Source organism: Nerophis ophidion, linkage group LG27 (genome assembly GCF_033978795.1).
Source record: "Nerophis ophidion isolate RoL-2023_Sa linkage group LG27, RoL_Noph_v1.0, whole genome shotgun sequence".
Lineage (NCBI taxonomy): Eukaryota > Metazoa > Chordata > Actinopteri > Syngnathiformes > Syngnathidae > Nerophis > Nerophis ophidion.
This window is the reverse complement of record NC_084637.1, coordinates 2,132,780-2,150,299: the sequence shown is the minus strand read 5'-3', so window position 1 is coordinate 2,150,299 and position 17,520 is coordinate 2,132,780. Positions and strand designations below refer to the sequence as shown.

Here is a 17,520-nt window from a genome sequence, read left to right as displayed (position 1 = left end):
CCAGGGCCTAGGCTAAGACCGATTTTTTAATTTTATTTTAATCTTCTATTTTTTTCTCCCCCCCCCCCCTTGTTTACCTGTATGTCATCTTTTTTGTAAGGGGCGCTGGAAGCCGGCAGACCCGTCAGCGATCCTGTTCTGTCTCCCTGTAATGTTTGTCTGATCTTGAATGGGATTGTGCTGAAAATTGTAATTTTCCTGAAGGAACTCTCCTGACGGAATAAATAAAGTACTATCTATCTATCTATCTATCTATCTATTTAAAATCCCTAGTGAAACTCAATTCCTCAGTCTGCGGTGAGCATGACAAGCAGGGATGAGGAAAGCACAGTGCTGGGTAGAATGTTTCCAAGTCCAAAAAGCCAAAGAGTCCTACCTGCGCATACAATCCAGGGCCTGAGTGAAGACCTGCGGCGCCATGCCGTGCTCGTGCTGCAGGATCAGACACTGCTCCAGGGTGATCGACATGGCCGTCCGGTCCTTGGCGCTTTTGCAGCTGGTGAAACGAACGCCGTTGATCCGGCGACAGATCTGAGATGGGAATAGAAAATATTTGAGTCTGACAACGAGATGGAATGATCTACATGAAAAGGGAGTTCACCTCAGCTGATTGCCATAAGATGTCCACGTTCTTATTTTTCCTCGACTCCACGTTCTTGCCCAGAAACCTGAGCAACTCCGGAAGACAAGTCTGAGAACGGGACCTCGGGAGGCCTGATGGTTGCAAGCGTAAAGACTGAGTCCACTTACTGGTGTCACTGTACGGAGAGATCTAAGCTTCTTTATTTCTCAACACTTACAGTCCTCAGGCAGAACTTCTTTAAATTGTTCATAGTAAGAGTTGAGCCTCGTCAAACTCTCCATGTTGATTGTCTCCTGAAGTGATGTGTCTCCAAACCTGAAACATACAAAACTTCTCCAGTCCAAAGCCAACTGGCAAGTACAAACGGTTGGTTGCCAAACGGGCCTCGCCCACACTCACTTCTCAGCCAGCGTCTGCTGCTCGTTGATGCCCACGTTAAAATGCACCGGCTGGACTCTGAGCAGCATTCCGCTCTGGATCTCCCGCGGCAACGCATCAAACATGCTTCCCGGCAAAGGGATGCGGACGTTGAAGCCGTCACGGTTGCCGGTGATGATCGGCAACATGTCGAGGGCGGAGCTGCCGGTCGCCTGTGTCACCTTCAAGGTGATGACACCGTGTCGTTATGCACTTGGGAATGAAATAGCAGCAGCAATATTTGCTGTGGCATTTTTCAAAATTTGCACTGCAAAAACTGAAATCCAAGTAAGATGAAATATGTCATTGGTGATATTTGCTTATTTTCTGTCTAATAAGATCATTCTTCTCACTAAGCAGATTTTATGTTAGTCTTTTATTTGTTTTAAGGGTTTTGGTCCTAAATGATCTCCATTTCTACCGCTTATTCCCTTTGGGGTCGCGGGGGGCGATGGTGCCTAGCTCAGCTACAATTGGGTGGAAGGCGGAGTATACCCTGGACAAGTCGCCACCTCATCACAGGGCCAACACAGATAGACAGACAACATCCACACTCACATTCACACACTAAGGTCAATTTAGTGTTGTCATTCAACCTATCCCCAGGTGCATGTCTTTGGAAGTGGGAGGAAGCCGGAGTACCTGGAGGGAACCCACGCATTCACGGAAAGAATTCCACTTCAAAAATGTGTCTCCTCAGTTCCCAAACCTGCACTGAGTGTTGTTCAAAGGAAAGGCCATGTAACACACTGGTAAAAATATGCAAACTCCACACAGAACGATCCCGAGCCCGGGATTCAACCCTGACTACTCAGGACCTTTGTATTGTGAGGCAGACGCACTAACCCCTCTGCCACCGTAGATATATAACAGCTTGTTGCTAAGATGTGATGACCTATATTGAGTAAAACATGCTTGAAATATCAAGTGTTGCAAAGCTGTGTCATCAACACTCACGAGTGTAAAACTACTTTTTTGAAGTAATCATTTCTTATTTCAAGCATGAAAAACATTTTTTTTGGACAAAGGTGTGTCTCATAATTAAAACAGATGACAGCCAAATGAACTTTGCTGTTTTATTTTCAATGAAACAATAGAAAACAGGTACTCATGTAGTAGTACAGTTGGCACAGTACAGTAAACTGACAGTTAATAATTAAACATTTAACATGTGACATTTTAAACAATTTTGAACAGAAATAGGTCATGCACATTCAGATAAATTCCTCAAAAGGAATATATATAAAAATATATATTCCTTGCACACTAATTGACTGAAAGAGCACACACTTGGGGCGATGATGTCATGTTATGGATGGAAAAATGCATTTTTAGAGCATATGATTTGCCTGAGCGGCTAGGAGACCCCGAGAGTAACAAGCGCTTGCCTTGTTGCCTTTCCATTTAGAACAATAAATCAGTTTTTAGTATAAGTTTGCTGGGTTCAAGAAATGTAATGCCGAGTGCATATCATGATGTCAAGATAATGGCACTAGCATTTACTTCATTTAAGAATATTTTTCAAAATATTGCGCTAAAAGGTCTCTTTTTTTTTCTACCAAGAAAAGTGCACTTGTTATTAGTGAGAATATACTTATATTAAGGTATTTTGGGTTCATTGAGGTTAGCTAATTTTACTTGTTCTATTGGCAGATCATTTTGCTTAGTTCAAATAAAAATACCCCTCATTTTTGTATTTTTTTCCCTTGTTTTTGAACACCGACGTTTTGCAGTGTGCAGCTGCAACATTGTCACACGTCGTCCTTACCGTACCTTAAAGGTGACATTCCGCAGATCCATTACGCCGATGCTCATGTCCTCCAACATGGCCAACTCCTCTCCTAAGAACACATACACCAACACAGTACACCTTTTCAAAAGTCCAATTTTATCACATGAGACACATTATATGACATACTGGATAGAAAACAATGTTTTCCACTGGTATGCACTTTAAAGTTAAAAGTAAAGTTAAAGTACCAATGATTGTCACACACACACTAGATGTGGCGAAATTATTCTCTGCATTTCACCCATCACCCTTGTTCACCCCCTGGAAGGTGAGGGGAGCAGTGGGCAGCAGCGGTGCCGCGCCCGGGAATCATTTTTGGTGATTTATGGTGATTTAACCCCCAATTCCAACCCTTAATGCTGAGTGCCAAGCATGGAGGTAATGGGTCCCATTTTAATAGTCTGTGGTATGACTCGGCCGGGGTTTGAACTCACAACCTACCCATCTCAGGGCGGACACTCTAACCACTAGGCCACTGAGTAAGTAGGCCACTTTCTCTGTGGAGATGGATTGTGTGCAGTTTATTCTTATAGCCTCACCCTGAGTAAAACTCATTCTGTTTGTTAACTGACCATCAGTAGGTTTGAATTGAAGTTTGCCGAATGACGCCATCTACTGGACTGATTTGTATAATGACAAGTCAACCAAGCAACTCATTATGATGTGATTGTGAGTTAGGAAGATCAGACACCGCTACATTTTCTGTAGAAGACCAAAGGACCACATATTCCGGCCTGTGCCAACACCCAAAAATCCAAAACATGTCCATCTGACAACTTATGACATGCTCGGTGATGTTGCCCTGAGATCATGCAGTAAAACCCTTTAAGACCAATGTCTTGGACAAATATATCACTCTTGAATCAACACAGTAGTTAATATTAGGATCAATGTTAATTATCAATCCAATCCAATCCACTTTATTTATATAGCACATTTAAACAACAATAACGTTTCCAAAGTGCTGCACAGCCATGTTAAAAACAATATTATGCTCCACCAATGACTGAATAAAACAAAAAATGAATAAAAATAAAACCAATAAAAACAATATAAAAACAAATATGATTAAAAACTATTTTAAAGGGTAAAATCAATTAAAACAGTAAAATAAAAATAAAAGTGTATAAAAAACAGAGGACAACAGAGGACAGAGGACCTGTTACAAACTAAATGTGGGATATAAATAATAATGGAAGTATAATTGTTTGTACCATATTTTTCGGAGTATAAAACAGTCCGGAGTATAAGTCGCACCTGCCGGAAATGCATAATAAAGAAGGGCAAAAACATATATACGTCGCACGGGAGTATAAGTCGCATTCTTTGGGGACATTTATTTGATAAAACCCAACACCAAGAATAGACATTTGAAAGGCAATTTAAAATAAATAAGGAACAGTGAACAAGAGGCTGAATAAGTGTAGGTTATATGAGGCATAAATAAGCAACTGCTATGTTAACCTAACATATTATGGTAAGAGTCATTCAAATAACTATAACATATAGAACATGCTATACCTTTACCAAACTATCTCCCACTCCTAATCCATAAATCCCATGAAAATACGGTATATAGTATATAATTGGTACAAAGGTTTAACTAACATGTGTACAAGGGTGTTTCACATGTCTTTACTGTGTATATAAATAAACAGTGTTTATGTTGTGTACAAGGTTTATTTATAATATGCTGTGCAAAGGAAATGTCATCATTTTTGGAAGCTCATCTTGTATTTGACATTGTTTGTAGGGTAAGGCGTAACAAGTGCTCAACTTCAGCCTAAACCTTTTCAGTCAGCAACATTTTCAATTTATGAATGTAAAACGGTTTGTTTATTTTGTTGAGCACTGATCGAATAAATAATAATAAACTAAATTAATAAACTAATGTAAAATGCAATGGGGGAGCAATTGCAATTCACATTAGTTTCCGCTGGATATCTGTTTGATCTCGATAAAAGAGAATTAAACTGGCAACAGGCGGGGAAACAAAAGCCTCAAATCAAACCTGTAGCCTGATCCGTATCATCCCTGGTACATTAGCAGCAACGCTACTGCATAATCTTGTAAACATATTTAACAATAAGTGAAGGGAAATGCATTGGTTCTATTGTGGCCTGTCTGCAAACCTGGGTCAGGGCTCACACATAACATACAAAACATACCGCAATCTTACACAGATAGGCCTACGTGAGGTTAGAGCGCTTCAATTTCTTGAACTTATTGTAGTTTCAAATAAAATATTTGGCGCAAAAGCTATTTTTTCTAATATTCAGATTAGGGCTGTGATAGTTAACTCAGTAACGCAATGAATGAATCACCAAAAGGGCTAAATAGGTCAACTTTGATTGATTGATTGATTGAGCTAAAATTATTTATTGCTCACAATACTTTCTTAGTTGAATTTGCTTGTTAGTTACGTGTCAAACTCCAACCTGGAGAAGTGAATTCTATTCTATTCTATTCTATTCTATTCAAATAGCACTTTATCAGGCCTCTACCTACAGACTTGTACAACTTGAGTGTACCACCCGAAGACTAATGGTATAGCTCTTAAGATCACTGAGGTGGCAATCCCTCAGGGGGGAAACTAAAAATGTATTTGAAATGAATGGCCTAATTATTCAATTGAATTTAACCCTAATTAGAATTTAACCCTAATTAGGACTTCAATAGTCAATATTTACAAAAGTGAAAAGTACAGTAATAATAAAAAAACATTTTTCTCAAACTCAGCTGCATCATGCCTCAAAGTTTCTGCATTCTCCACTCATTTACACAGAGAAAGCTGCCAGCTCTACCCACACTCTCGACATAGCATTGGTTTAGTTGTGTTTTACCAACAGTCAACAGTTTCCCTTGTAGCAGGTCTGCTTTTGTGCTGAGTCCAAAACGGGCATCGTAGCAAAGGAGAACAATAAATGTATTCTATGCACGGTCAAATAAAGGAGTTGACCTATAGCTCTCGGAGTGTAAACTATGTTACCATTTTACACAACAACTCATTGTCCTCAATCGATGTGTGACACATACACCCTTTGATCAGTCACATGTCCTCGGTTTGAGAAGAACCTGCTCTGCCCCTTCTTGTCCTTATGTAAAGCCGGCCTCAGAAGAGACCCCGACTGATGTGCTTGCTGGCAAATTCCGCTTTAAAATACACCTCAAAGGGACTTCACATGAAACCAAGGTCATTTGCAATTATTTCTCTTTAATGGAAACAACGAGTTTAAAGTAAAAGTTTAAAATATCATCTAAAAGTAAAACACATTTTTGAAGCAGTAGCAGCCAGTTCCAAATGTACACTTATAAAAGAATACAGCGGCAGCCAACAGCTGCAATCAGTTTCCGGCAATCTGCACACCTGGGTCTGATGATCAGACCTGCCTTCAAAAGCCTGTACAGCCTGCCATCCCTGGCTGGAATATAGTCTTCTGTACCGTAAGCCAATAACCCAGCTTTATGCTCTCTCTCTCTCTCTGTCTCACTCTCCGCTTATTCCCCTCCATGTTTCATTGTTCTTCCTTGTCGTCCTCCCCAGTGATCTACCTTCGTCCCCGCGTGATCGAGCTGTGCGCCTAGACTTCTCTTTTGGACTTTGGACTGCCACCCTCGATCCTTGACCCCTTGCATGGACACGGACTCTGACGCCTCTCTCTCGCACTGGATCATCTTCCTGCCCCACGGACTGCCTTCCTGCCTTCTTCCTTGTCCTCGTTTCAACATTTGGTAAAACACTACAGCTAATCACACATATAGCCAGCCTCGCACACACACACACACCTTGGATTTTGTCACACACCATTCCTTCGTTTAAGTAAATTTAATTTTGTGTTTTATTATATATATATATATATATATATATATATATATATATATGTAGGTGTGGGACAAATCACAAGACTACTTCATCTCTACAGAACTGTTTCATAAGGGGTTCCCTCAATCATCAGGAGATCTCCTGATGATTGAGGGAACCCCTCATGAAACAGTTCTGTAGAGATGAAGTAGTCTTGTGATTTTTCCCACACCTACATATTGCGCTCTATATATATATATATATATATATATATATATATATATATATATATATATATATATATATATATATATATATATATATATATATAAATATATATATATACATAAATATAATAAAACATAGAGCTATACCGCCCCCTTGTGGAACTGTGTCGTCACAACTCCCTCCTCCAACCATTCCAACAACCCATTTACATTTTTGTGCATACAATTCTGATAATACAATGGCACTATTTTAAAAAGTTTAAGTTAAAGTACCACTGATAGATATATTTTCAAACACTTTATTCAATACTCCAGTGATTCTCAAACTGTGGTACATGAACCCACAGTAAAGAATTAAGAATCACTTACTTAAATATTGAAACACAGTGTAAATGTTCAAACTGTGTGTAATGTTACAATGGCCCAAAATATTAAATATACTTGTTAACTAAACCCTCTGCACATTATGGTGGTATTTGGAGAGCCACGTCTTTTCTGAGGTGGTACTTGCTGAACAAAGTCTGAGAACCACTGCAATACTCAATCATTCCAAACCCCCAGAAGCAAAAACCAAAGAGTGTGTCATGAGTTGCTTGTACCGTAGGTGCTGAGGAGGGACTCAAACTGAGCCAGCAGGCCAATGGTGTACAACTGTCGGAGGAACCCGTTGTCACGGAGACAGTTCCTCAGTTTGATAATGAAGCCGCAGATGAGAGCAGTGAGCTGCACAACACAGACACGCTCGTTATGCTTTTTGTCTGACACGCATGAATAAATGCACCTGTGTAAATGACCGACTGTCTGGCAGAAGACGACATCACGGCGGTACTGCAGGGAAACGTCCATCGCAATTGTGGCTGCGCTGTCCTGCATGAGGAGAAAGACCATGGACTTTTTGGCTTTGTCGCTCATCATGGCCACGCAGTCGGTGAGCGTGGTGAGAAGAGGGTACAACGCCTCGCTCCACTCGCCTAAGGACACAGATGTAGCAAATTCAAACAGAGTGTCAGTCCAATGACCACTCTTTTGTCCAGTGATCTCAGAAGAGCCAAAGAGACGTAATAGTAAGTGTGCTGCTAATACTTCCAGGTCATTTTACCTGGGTACACCTCCTCAACGTTAGGGCTTCCGTCCAGAAGGGATGAAGCGCAACACGCCTGATTGTTGGGCACTGAAAGCAGCAAAGATGTGCACAGATAGTAATGTGGATCTACACAGAAGCTCATCAATCATTTCAAATGCAGCTTTTTAAACATCCAAATACAGCAAGACCTGTGAAGTCAAACTGACACAGCATCACTCAATTCAGAGTTGCAACTGAATCTACAAGTTTAAGATCTAAATGTTAACTCCATGTTTGCTTTTCCAAATTTAGTGTGTGAGTTAGAATGCATAAAAAAATACATCCGTCGTCATGTCTTTCATGATGATTGCGAAGATGAGGCAACATTCCATTAAAAAGCGCAGTTCCCCTTTTGAAGAACAAACAAGAGCTACACGGTGCAGAGAAATGGTAGAAAAGATATAAAGTAATATAACACGTAATACACCTACAGCTGTCTTGTGCAGGGCTTGGAGGGCATGCAGATGAGAGAGCAGGCAAGGAAGGTGATGATGGGGGAGGTGAAGCTGATGAGGATAGTAATGGAAACTCTGGCAAAGAACTTCTGGGGTTGATCCAAAAAGCGCGTCGTTTTCCGTCACCTTTGCACAGCCACATGGGCCGGAGTTAGTGACCTTTGTTAGAGTAGGAGTAAGGCGACGTGCATGCGTGTGACAGGGTTACCCTTTTTACTGGCACCGTCTGACTGGCCTGCGCCTTGAACGCTGTCACCAGGATGCCTTTCCTTCTGCAGCAGCTTGTCCACACGCTGGATGATGCACTCCAGTGACTTGTCCACATTCAGCCACACTTTCTCCTGACAGGAAGATAACGCAGAACATCACGCACAGGCCTACAGAGGGGTACCGTATTTTTCGGACTATAAGTCGCAGTTTTTTTCATGGTTTGGCCGGGGGTGCAACTTATACTCAGGAGCGACTTATGTGTGAAATTATTAACACATTACCGTAAAATATCAAATAATATTATTTACCTCATTCAGGTAAGAGACTAGACCAGTGGTTCTTAACCAGGGTTCGGTGAGTCGGCCTCAGCGGTTCGGTGGAGCCTCCACTCAAGCCACACCCGACTCATCGTGTACATAAAAACTTCTCCCTATCGGCATATTAGGGATACGGCAACAGCAGACCCCAAGTGTGTAATTTGTTACGAGTTAGTTTTGTTCTTTGAACAAGGTGATGTTCATGCACGGCTGTGCACCAGTAAAAGATCATATAACTTTGTCTTGAATTTGAAAAACATTTTATAGGGTTCGGTGGATGGGCATATAAAACTGGTGGGGTTCAGTACTTCCAACAAGGTTAAGAACCCCTGGACTAGACGTATAAGATTTCATGGGATTTATGGATTAGGAGTGAGAGATAGTTTGGTAAAGGTATAGCATGTTCTATATGTTATAGTTATTTGAATGACTCTTACCATAATATGTTAGCTTAACATAGCAGTTGCTTATTTATGCCTCATATAACCTACACTTATTCAGCCTCTTGTTCACTATTCTTTATTCTTTTTAAATTGCCTGTCAAATGTCTATTCTTGGTGTTGGGTTTTATCAAATACATTTCCCCAAAAAATGCGACTTATACTCCAGTGCGACTTATACATGTTTTTTTCCTTCTTTATTATGCATTTTCGGCAGGTGCGACTTATACTCCGGAGCGACTTATACTCCGAAAAATAGGGTACTTACACCTACATAAATGGGTTCTGGGAATTTGACAAAAAGTACATTAGAGAGATGAAAAAACATTGACGGGATAAGGAAAGCATGAGCCACCCCACAATTACTGCAAATGATCTCTGAGCTCCTTTTATTTCTGGATCTTATGCAGCAGACCCTGATTCAGGGGTCCTCAACAGGCAGACTTTATTATAGATCTGAACTCATGTGCTCGGGTGCTGGACCGCATCCGAACTCTGGAACACTCTCCCCGACCATCTTACAGCACCACAGTCGGACGACCGTTTTAAGAAGGGACTAAAAAGCCACATTTTAGCAAAGCTTTTATCTCATTTCTCTGCCTTCATGCTTTTTATTTCGATTTTTATCTACGTTTCTGTTTTATCAAGTGTTTTTCATGTTTTAATTTCTATTTTAATTTTCTATTATATATTCTAACTTTATTTTTTTTAATACTTTGTAGCACTTTGAGATTTTAACAAATGTAAAGTGTGTTACAAATGTCACTCATTATTATTTGTTATTATGATGTGCCAGCTTTGACCCACAACCATTCAATTAATATTATTGCAAGTGAAGATAGTGGGCACGTGTTCGGTCGGCAAAGGGTGACGAAGGAGACCGTTCAAAGAATGGATTCGATTTATAAAGCGCTTCTCTAGAGACTCAAAGCGCTTCACAGAAAAGTGAGAAGCGATCCTTCATTTACACCTGGTGGTGGTAAGCCACTCTTATAGCCACAGCTGCCCTGCACTGTAAATAGTGAAAGCTAAGAAAAGCTTAAATATTTCAAATAAGGGGGATATTTGCTTATTTTTTGTCTAATACAATATTTTTTCTCACTAAGCAGATTTTTCGTTATAGTGTTTTACTTATTTTAAGTGTTTTGGTCCATATTATCTCAGTAAGATATTACAGCTTGTTGCTGAGGTTCAATGACCTTCAGGATGCGCCGTTTTGTGGGCGGTTTTATTCTTACATGCCTCCACTTGGACAGTGTCTTCTCCCCGTCATCTTTGTTGTAGCGGTGTAACGTGCAAGGACGGGAGTGGAAGAAGTGTCAAAAGATGGCGCTAACTGTTTTAATGACATTCAGACTTTACTTCAATCAATAACTAGGCAGCGTCTCCTCACCCGTGGCTCACTAGTGCAACAACAACGCCCGAAATGTGTCCCATGGAAAACCGTTCGACCGGAACTCTCTAATAACAAAAGTTCCTTGGGTGAATCATGTAAACTCACTACACCGGAATGTTTTAGTGCTTTCATGGTGAGTTTACTGACAGATATAAGTAAGAACTGTACACTACTTTATATTATAAATGGCAACAGTGGAGGATGAATGTCACATAACAAAAAGATAGAGAAAAAGAAGAAGCTTATCGACTGCGGTGTTGGCACCAACTACAAAGGCGGACGTGCAAAAATTTTCAGGACTTATGCAGATCCCAAATACACATCAGCATGTACCAGAAGGTAAGAAAAGTTGCTTTTGCATAATATTACGAAACTAAATGCCAGAAAATATGTCTTACCTTATACACACAGCATAATAATACACCTATGTTGAAACACAGTACAATCCATCAAGTGGTGTGGCTTCATAGCTTACCAAATTCGTAATAAAACATTTTGATAGATTTTTGAGCGCCGTGTGTAATGTTCTATATTTTCAATAGAATATATAACATTTTGGTGTTGGTTACTTGAGTTATATTGCAGTCTACACGTACCTCTTTTGTGTGACTGCCATCCTATTGCAGTTTACACCTATCTCTTATGTTTGACAGCCATCTACGAGTCACATTTGTCATTTCACCTTGTACCAAAAATAAAATAGCTTCGAGGTCGATAAGAAAAACTAGAATTATACCATACATTACGCGCAAGGTCGATTTTTGAGAAAAAAAAAAACATTTAAAGTGTGCCTTATAGTCCGGAAAATATGGGTATCTCTTTTTAATTTTGAGTCAGTTGGTTTCCGTAAGTTTTTTTGTTTGTTTCTATTATCATTTAAGCCTAAGTAATATAATCGTTTTTGAAAAGCAGAGCCTGAGAAAACAAAATAAGATACTCAAAAAAGCCGAGTTTTATACAAAATCCTCGGCGTCCTACTTAAATTATAAATGTACTGGGAAAGGTCATTGAGATTTTGTCATTTTTATATGTAGTTTCAAAACTGAAAACCTCATGATGGGCTTTACTAATTGCACTCAGTACCTGGCTCTTTCAGGTCTATGACAAATGATCACACAGTGCTAAGGACTGTCACTTTGTCCCCAGAGAAATAAGACATGTCAGACATACCCACTCCTTCTCATGCCAGTCTACGAGCAGCGATGATCGACTGTTGTTGCCGCTCCACTTGGCCAGCAGCGTGTCCTGGTCATTGCGGAGGACTACTTGCTCGGAATCAGCGGAGGGAGACAGTTTGGAGGCGATGTACTCGGGCCTTGCTGCGTTGAGAGCCTGAATGGCAGACGCCAGCAGCTCGCAATCACATACTGTCACCAGTTGTCGAGTCTGGGTGGGGCAGGCAGTCGTGAAACATGGCGTGACGACTTCAACGTTGCTAATGATACACAATAATAAAAGACCTTGTCGGCCAGCGTGGCGAGTGTCCTTTCCATTCCGCTGGCAGAACGGTCCTTTGCAGCTCGAGAAAGCCTCTCGGCGTAATAATAGACCTGTGTCTTCAGGGTGTTGATGTGGGAGATGATCTCTTTGGCTCGAACCACATCCTGAGGTATGAAGACGATAGACTGCGAGCTGGAGACGGTGCTGCTGCAGAAGACAAACACTTGGTCTTAGAAACCTGTTTGTGCATAATCAAGCTTCAAGTAGTCTTCTCCTGTAAAAAGTTGTGGATCTTCTTCCAACTGTTTAAAAAATGCCGTTATAGTGGTAGCTCGGTTTTGTACGAAAACAAAAGCAGTTTGTTTCCATATGAAATCATTTCAATCTAATCGGTCCAAACAGACAAAATTTTTTATTGCAAACATATTTTATAGGGGATAATTATAGTTCAATGTGCAGAAAAATGTCCAACTACATATAAATGATTTATGAAATGAATAAACAAACAACTAACATCACGTTAATAATAATAATAATAATCATAATAATAATAACAATAATAATATATTCTATTTGGTATAGCGCTTTTCAGAGTTCTCAAAGACGCTTCACAGGATGACAGAGCTTCTCACCCTATCTCTAAGGGAGAGACCCGCCATTCATTTGGGCCGCTTGTACCCGTGATCTTGCTCATAAACAAAAGCTCATGACCATAGGTGAGGATGGGAACGTAGATCGAGCGGTAAATTGAGAGCTTTGCCCTCCGGCTCAGCTCCTTCTTCACCACAACGGATCAATACAGCGTCCGCATTACTGAAGACGCCGCACCGATCCGCCTGTCGATCTCACCATCCACTCTTCCCTCACTCGTGACCAAGACTCCTAGGTACTTGAACTCCTCCACTTGGGGCAGCATCTCCTCCCCAACCCGGAGATGGCACTCCACCCTTTTCCGTGCCAGAACCATGAACTCTGACTTGGAGGTGCTGATTCTCATCCCGGTCGCTTCACACTCAGCTGCGAACCGATCCAGTGAGAGCTGAAGATCCTGGCCAGATGAAGCCATCAGGACCACATCATCTGCCAAAAAGCAAAGACCTAATCCTGCGGCCACCGAACAGGATCCTCTCAACGCCTTGACTGCACCTTGAAATTCTGTCTATAAAAGTTCTGAACAGAATGGGTGACAAACGGCAGCCTTGGCGGAGTCCAACCCTCACTGAAAACGTGTCCGACTTACTGCCAGCAATGCGGACCAAGCTCTGGCACTGATCATACAGGGAGTGGACCGCCACAATCAGACAGTCCCATACCCCATACTCTCTGAGCACTCCCCACAGGACTTCCCGGGTACACGGTCCAATGCCTTCTCCAAGTCCACAAAGCACATGTAGACTGGTTGGGGCAAACTCCCATGCACCCTCAAGAACCCTGCCCAGAGTATAGAGCTGGTCCACAGTTCCACGACCAGGACGAAAACCACACTGTTCCTCCTGAATCCGAGGTTGGACTATCCGGCGTAGTCTCCTCTCCAGTAAACCTGAATTATTTCAATTTTCAATTCCCATCCCTAGTATTTTTTTTCGTGGCAATATGTTCATCAAGACTATACGAAAACTGGGCCAAAGTATAGAAAAAAATATTTTTGTAAAAAAAAAAATGATCATACAAAAAGGTACAAAAACCGAGGTACCACTTTGTGTTTGTCACATTCCTTTTCCTTTTTCTCTGAGACAGATTACATTGACATGCACATGCCTCTATTTAACAATAATAAGGTGAATGCAACATTTAAAAACAAAGACAATTAGCTTGATTTGGTGGTTTTGGTGACAAGTGGGCAGTGAAGACTTGAAGAAGACGTGGTTGTTTATGTGGCATCAGGACAAACAAACAAAAAGGAGCAAATGAGTGCAATCAACTCACCGCACCTCCTCATATGCGCTGACCCCAAAAGTAACAAAAACAATACTATTAAGAGGAAGCTATACAATGAAATCATTCATGTAAACAAAATGCCTCTGCAGGCAGCCAAATGATGGATTAAGTGAACAGAAAAAAAAAATCACCATGAAGAAGTGAACAAAAACGTTGTTTCAAAACCTTTCTGAACTTACTGTTTCTTTGCTTCCTCAAATTTCTGAGTCAGTTTTCTCAGGCCACCATTTTTAAAGCCCTGGCAGTGCGCAGCCGGCGCACCGATGGTGATGACATCATACGTGTGCTCTGGAGAGCAAAGGTCAAAACAAAATAAGAAACATTGACAAAGCAAAGTGAATGTGATCCAAGCTGCCTCACCAAAACCCAACTCATCCTGAACCCTCATCCTCTGAATGTGGAGGTTGGTTGGCATGAACTCCATCTTCCTGTCAGCCTTCCGACTGCTGGCTTTAAATGACGGCCCTGATGGGGAGTGGGAACATTTGATTTTTACAATGTGTATTCGTTCAGATCTTTGTGAGTAAAATTACTGAAAAATGGCTTTGCAAAACTTTGTGAAGGAATTAAAGGAGAAACATTTGCAAATCTACGATTTCTTTTTCTTGACAATGCAAGGTAGGGCATCTTCCAACAATGTCCCTAAACCCTCAGGTAATACTGCCCACATCTTGGTGAAAAGAAATCAGGCCATGTCAGCAGCAGTATGCCATTTTTTTTTTTTTGTAGCGTTTAGCTTCTAATAAATTTGGACCGCCATGAACATATATGAGGCTACCCTATAGGTGGCAGTAGACATCATAATTACATTTCTTAACACAGCTCGAACGCCCCTGGGGCCTCATTTACAAAACTCTCCCTTGATTCTAACGTAGAATTTTGAGTACACAAAAACCTCAGAATTTACATAACAACAAAACATCAGTTTTATAAAGCATTATAAATTGTCCTTATAAACATACTTGCCAACCTTAAGACCTCCGATTTCGGGAGGTGAGGGCGTGGCGTGGTTAAGAGGGGAGGAGTATATTTACAGCTATAATTCAAGAATTCTAATATTTCATATGTATATATATATATATATACATATATATATATATATATATATATATACATATACATATACATATATATATATATATATATATACATATACATATATATACATATATATATATATATATATATATATATAAATATACATATATATATATATATATATATATATATATATATATATATATATATATATATATATATATATATATATATATATATATACATATATGAAATATTTCCTTGAATTGCCGCTGGGGCGCTAATTAATTTAAAACCTCTTCTCACTCCTGCGCTTACCAAAGGCATGCGGTAAAAGTAGGCATGTGCTAATTATTTTAAAACCTCTTCTCACTCCGGCACTTACCAAAGGTATGCAGAAAAAATTTGAGTGTGATGTGAGTTTGGACCTTAAATCCTACTGAATAGCTGTTAATCTTCTTCCCTTTATGCGATTTCAAATTACCGGTATTGAAATTAGCCTCCTACATTTTGAAAATGATGACAGGGGAAGTGTCACTCGTGACATCACGAGTTTGACCAGGCGGTAATGCTAAGCATGCACTAATTATTTTGGGAAGCGAGTTTGACTCGGCAGTAATTCAAGGCAGGCGCACACTACAGTATATGCCCTGCGGCAATTCAAGGAAATACAGTGTATATATATATATATATATATATATATATATATATATATATATATATAAAATAGAAGAGTTAAGGGTTGAATTGTCCATCCTTGTTCTATTATCTGTCACTATTTTTCTAACCATATTCATGTATAGTAGATGGCAGTATTGTCCTGTTAAAGAGTGTCACAACATTGCTGTTTACGGCAGACGAACTGCTTTACGGTAGACGAAAACGTGACTGCTGTTGTTGTGTGTTGTTACCGCGCTGGGAGGACGTTAATGAAACTGCCTAACAATAAACCCACATAAGAAACCAAGAACTCGCCCTAGATCATTCTACAGTTATAAAGTCATCGAGCAAACAAGCTGTTTATATTGTGGGAAAGCGGACGTGAAAACAGGCTGTCCTCACTCAGGTCCGCATTGAACTGGAGGGGGCGTGGCCTCCAGCTCCGCCTGAATTTTGCGAGATTTTCGGGAGAAAATTTGTCCCTGGAGGTTTTCGGGAGAGGCGCTGAATTTCGGGAGTGTCCCGGAAAATCCGGGAGGGTTGGCAAATATGAACTTATAAATCACACCTGCTGTGAATTGTGCGCAGAAAAGTTCCTCCCTGGTGTCCTCCAACTACTCCCACAAACATCCGTACGGGGCGACCCTAATTAGATCATGAATATTTTGATGAGTTGATGGATCTCGTGATGCACTGTCAATAAAGAAAGACGGGGATGGCGGTTCCAGAGAAGAAGGCGATGTTTTCAGACTGGTGCTTATTACGTACAGAATATTTTTGGAGAGCTAAGTAAAATATATTTGTCATTTTAGTATGTTAATAATGACTGAGTTAATTAATTCCGTTCGGGCTCCAGTACTCTGGAATGCCCTCCCGGTAACAGTTCGAGATGCTACCTCAGTAGAAGCATTTAAGTCTCATCTTAAAACTCATCTGTATACTTTAGCCTTTAAATAGACCTCCTTTTTAGACCAGTTGATCTGCCGCTTCTTTTCTTTCTCCTATGTCCCCCCCTCCCTTGTGGAGGGGGTCCGGTCCGATGACCATGGATGAAGTACTGACTGTCCAGAGTCGAGACCCAGGATGGACCGCTCGTCGGGACCCAGGATGGACCGCTCGCCTGTATCGGTTGGGGACATCTCTACGCTGCTGATCCGCTTGAGATGGTTTCCTGTGGACGGGACTCTCGCTGCTGTCTTGGAGCCACTATGGATTGAACTTTCACAGTATCATGTTAGACCCGCTCGACATCCATTGCTTTCGGTCCCCTAGAGGGGGGGGGGTTGCCCACATCTGAGGTCCTCTCCAAGGTTTCTCATAGTCAGTATTGTCACTGGCGTCCCACTGGATGTGAATTCTCCCTGCCCACTGGGTGTGAGTTTTCCTTGCCCTTTTGTGGGTTCTTCCGAGGATGTTGTAGTCGTAATGATTTGTGCAGTCCTTTGAGACATTTGTGATTTGGGGCTATATAAATAAACATTGATTGATTGATTGATATATTACAAAACTGTTGTTTTACTCATTCACGGATGTCACTTTACCATTAAAAAAGTCAGTAGATGAATGTATACATTTGTAAACGCTCGGAAGTGGGATCAAATAAGCTTTACTTCTTCCTACTCCTCTTCGGACATGATGTCAAGTGAAATGATATGAAATTGTGTGATGTATTATGCTGTAAG

General features: G+C 40.7%; 1 protein-coding gene across 9 annotated transcripts in view; it reads right to left on the bottom strand.

The window, feature by feature from the left end:
- The window catches only part of LOC133544305 (inositol polyphosphate-4-phosphatase type I A-like), a 59,343-nt gene that overhangs the window by 18,487 nt on the left and 23,336 nt on the right, over positions 1–17,520 (bottom strand). For 4 of the 9 annotated variants that reach the window (XM_061889500.1, XM_061889497.1, XM_061889499.1 and 1 more), the window contains 13 exons: positions 14,320–14,605; positions 12,223–12,406; positions 11,933–12,148; positions 8,608–8,740; positions 8,376–8,525; positions 7,921–7,992; positions 7,620–7,792; positions 7,421–7,544; positions 2,774–2,841; positions 983–1,182; positions 801–898; positions 602–714; positions 377–531 (listed from right to left, as the gene is read on the bottom strand). In XM_061889500.1, coding sequence (XP_061745484.1) covers positions 377–531; positions 602–714; positions 801–898; positions 983–1,182; positions 2,774–2,841; positions 7,421–7,544; positions 7,620–7,792; positions 7,921–7,992; positions 8,376–8,525; positions 8,608–8,740; positions 11,933–12,148; positions 12,223–12,406; positions 14,320–14,605 — 1,972 coding nt within the window. Of the gene's footprint in view, positions 1–376; positions 532–601; positions 715–800; positions 899–982; positions 1,183–2,773; positions 2,842–7,420; positions 7,545–7,619; positions 7,793–7,920; positions 7,993–8,375; positions 8,526–8,607; positions 8,741–11,932; positions 12,149–12,222; positions 12,410–14,319; positions 14,606–17,520 lie in introns of all 9 variants that reach the window. The other 5 variants (XM_061889504.1, XM_061889501.1, XM_061889505.1 and 2 more) reach the window with 3 other exon arrangements.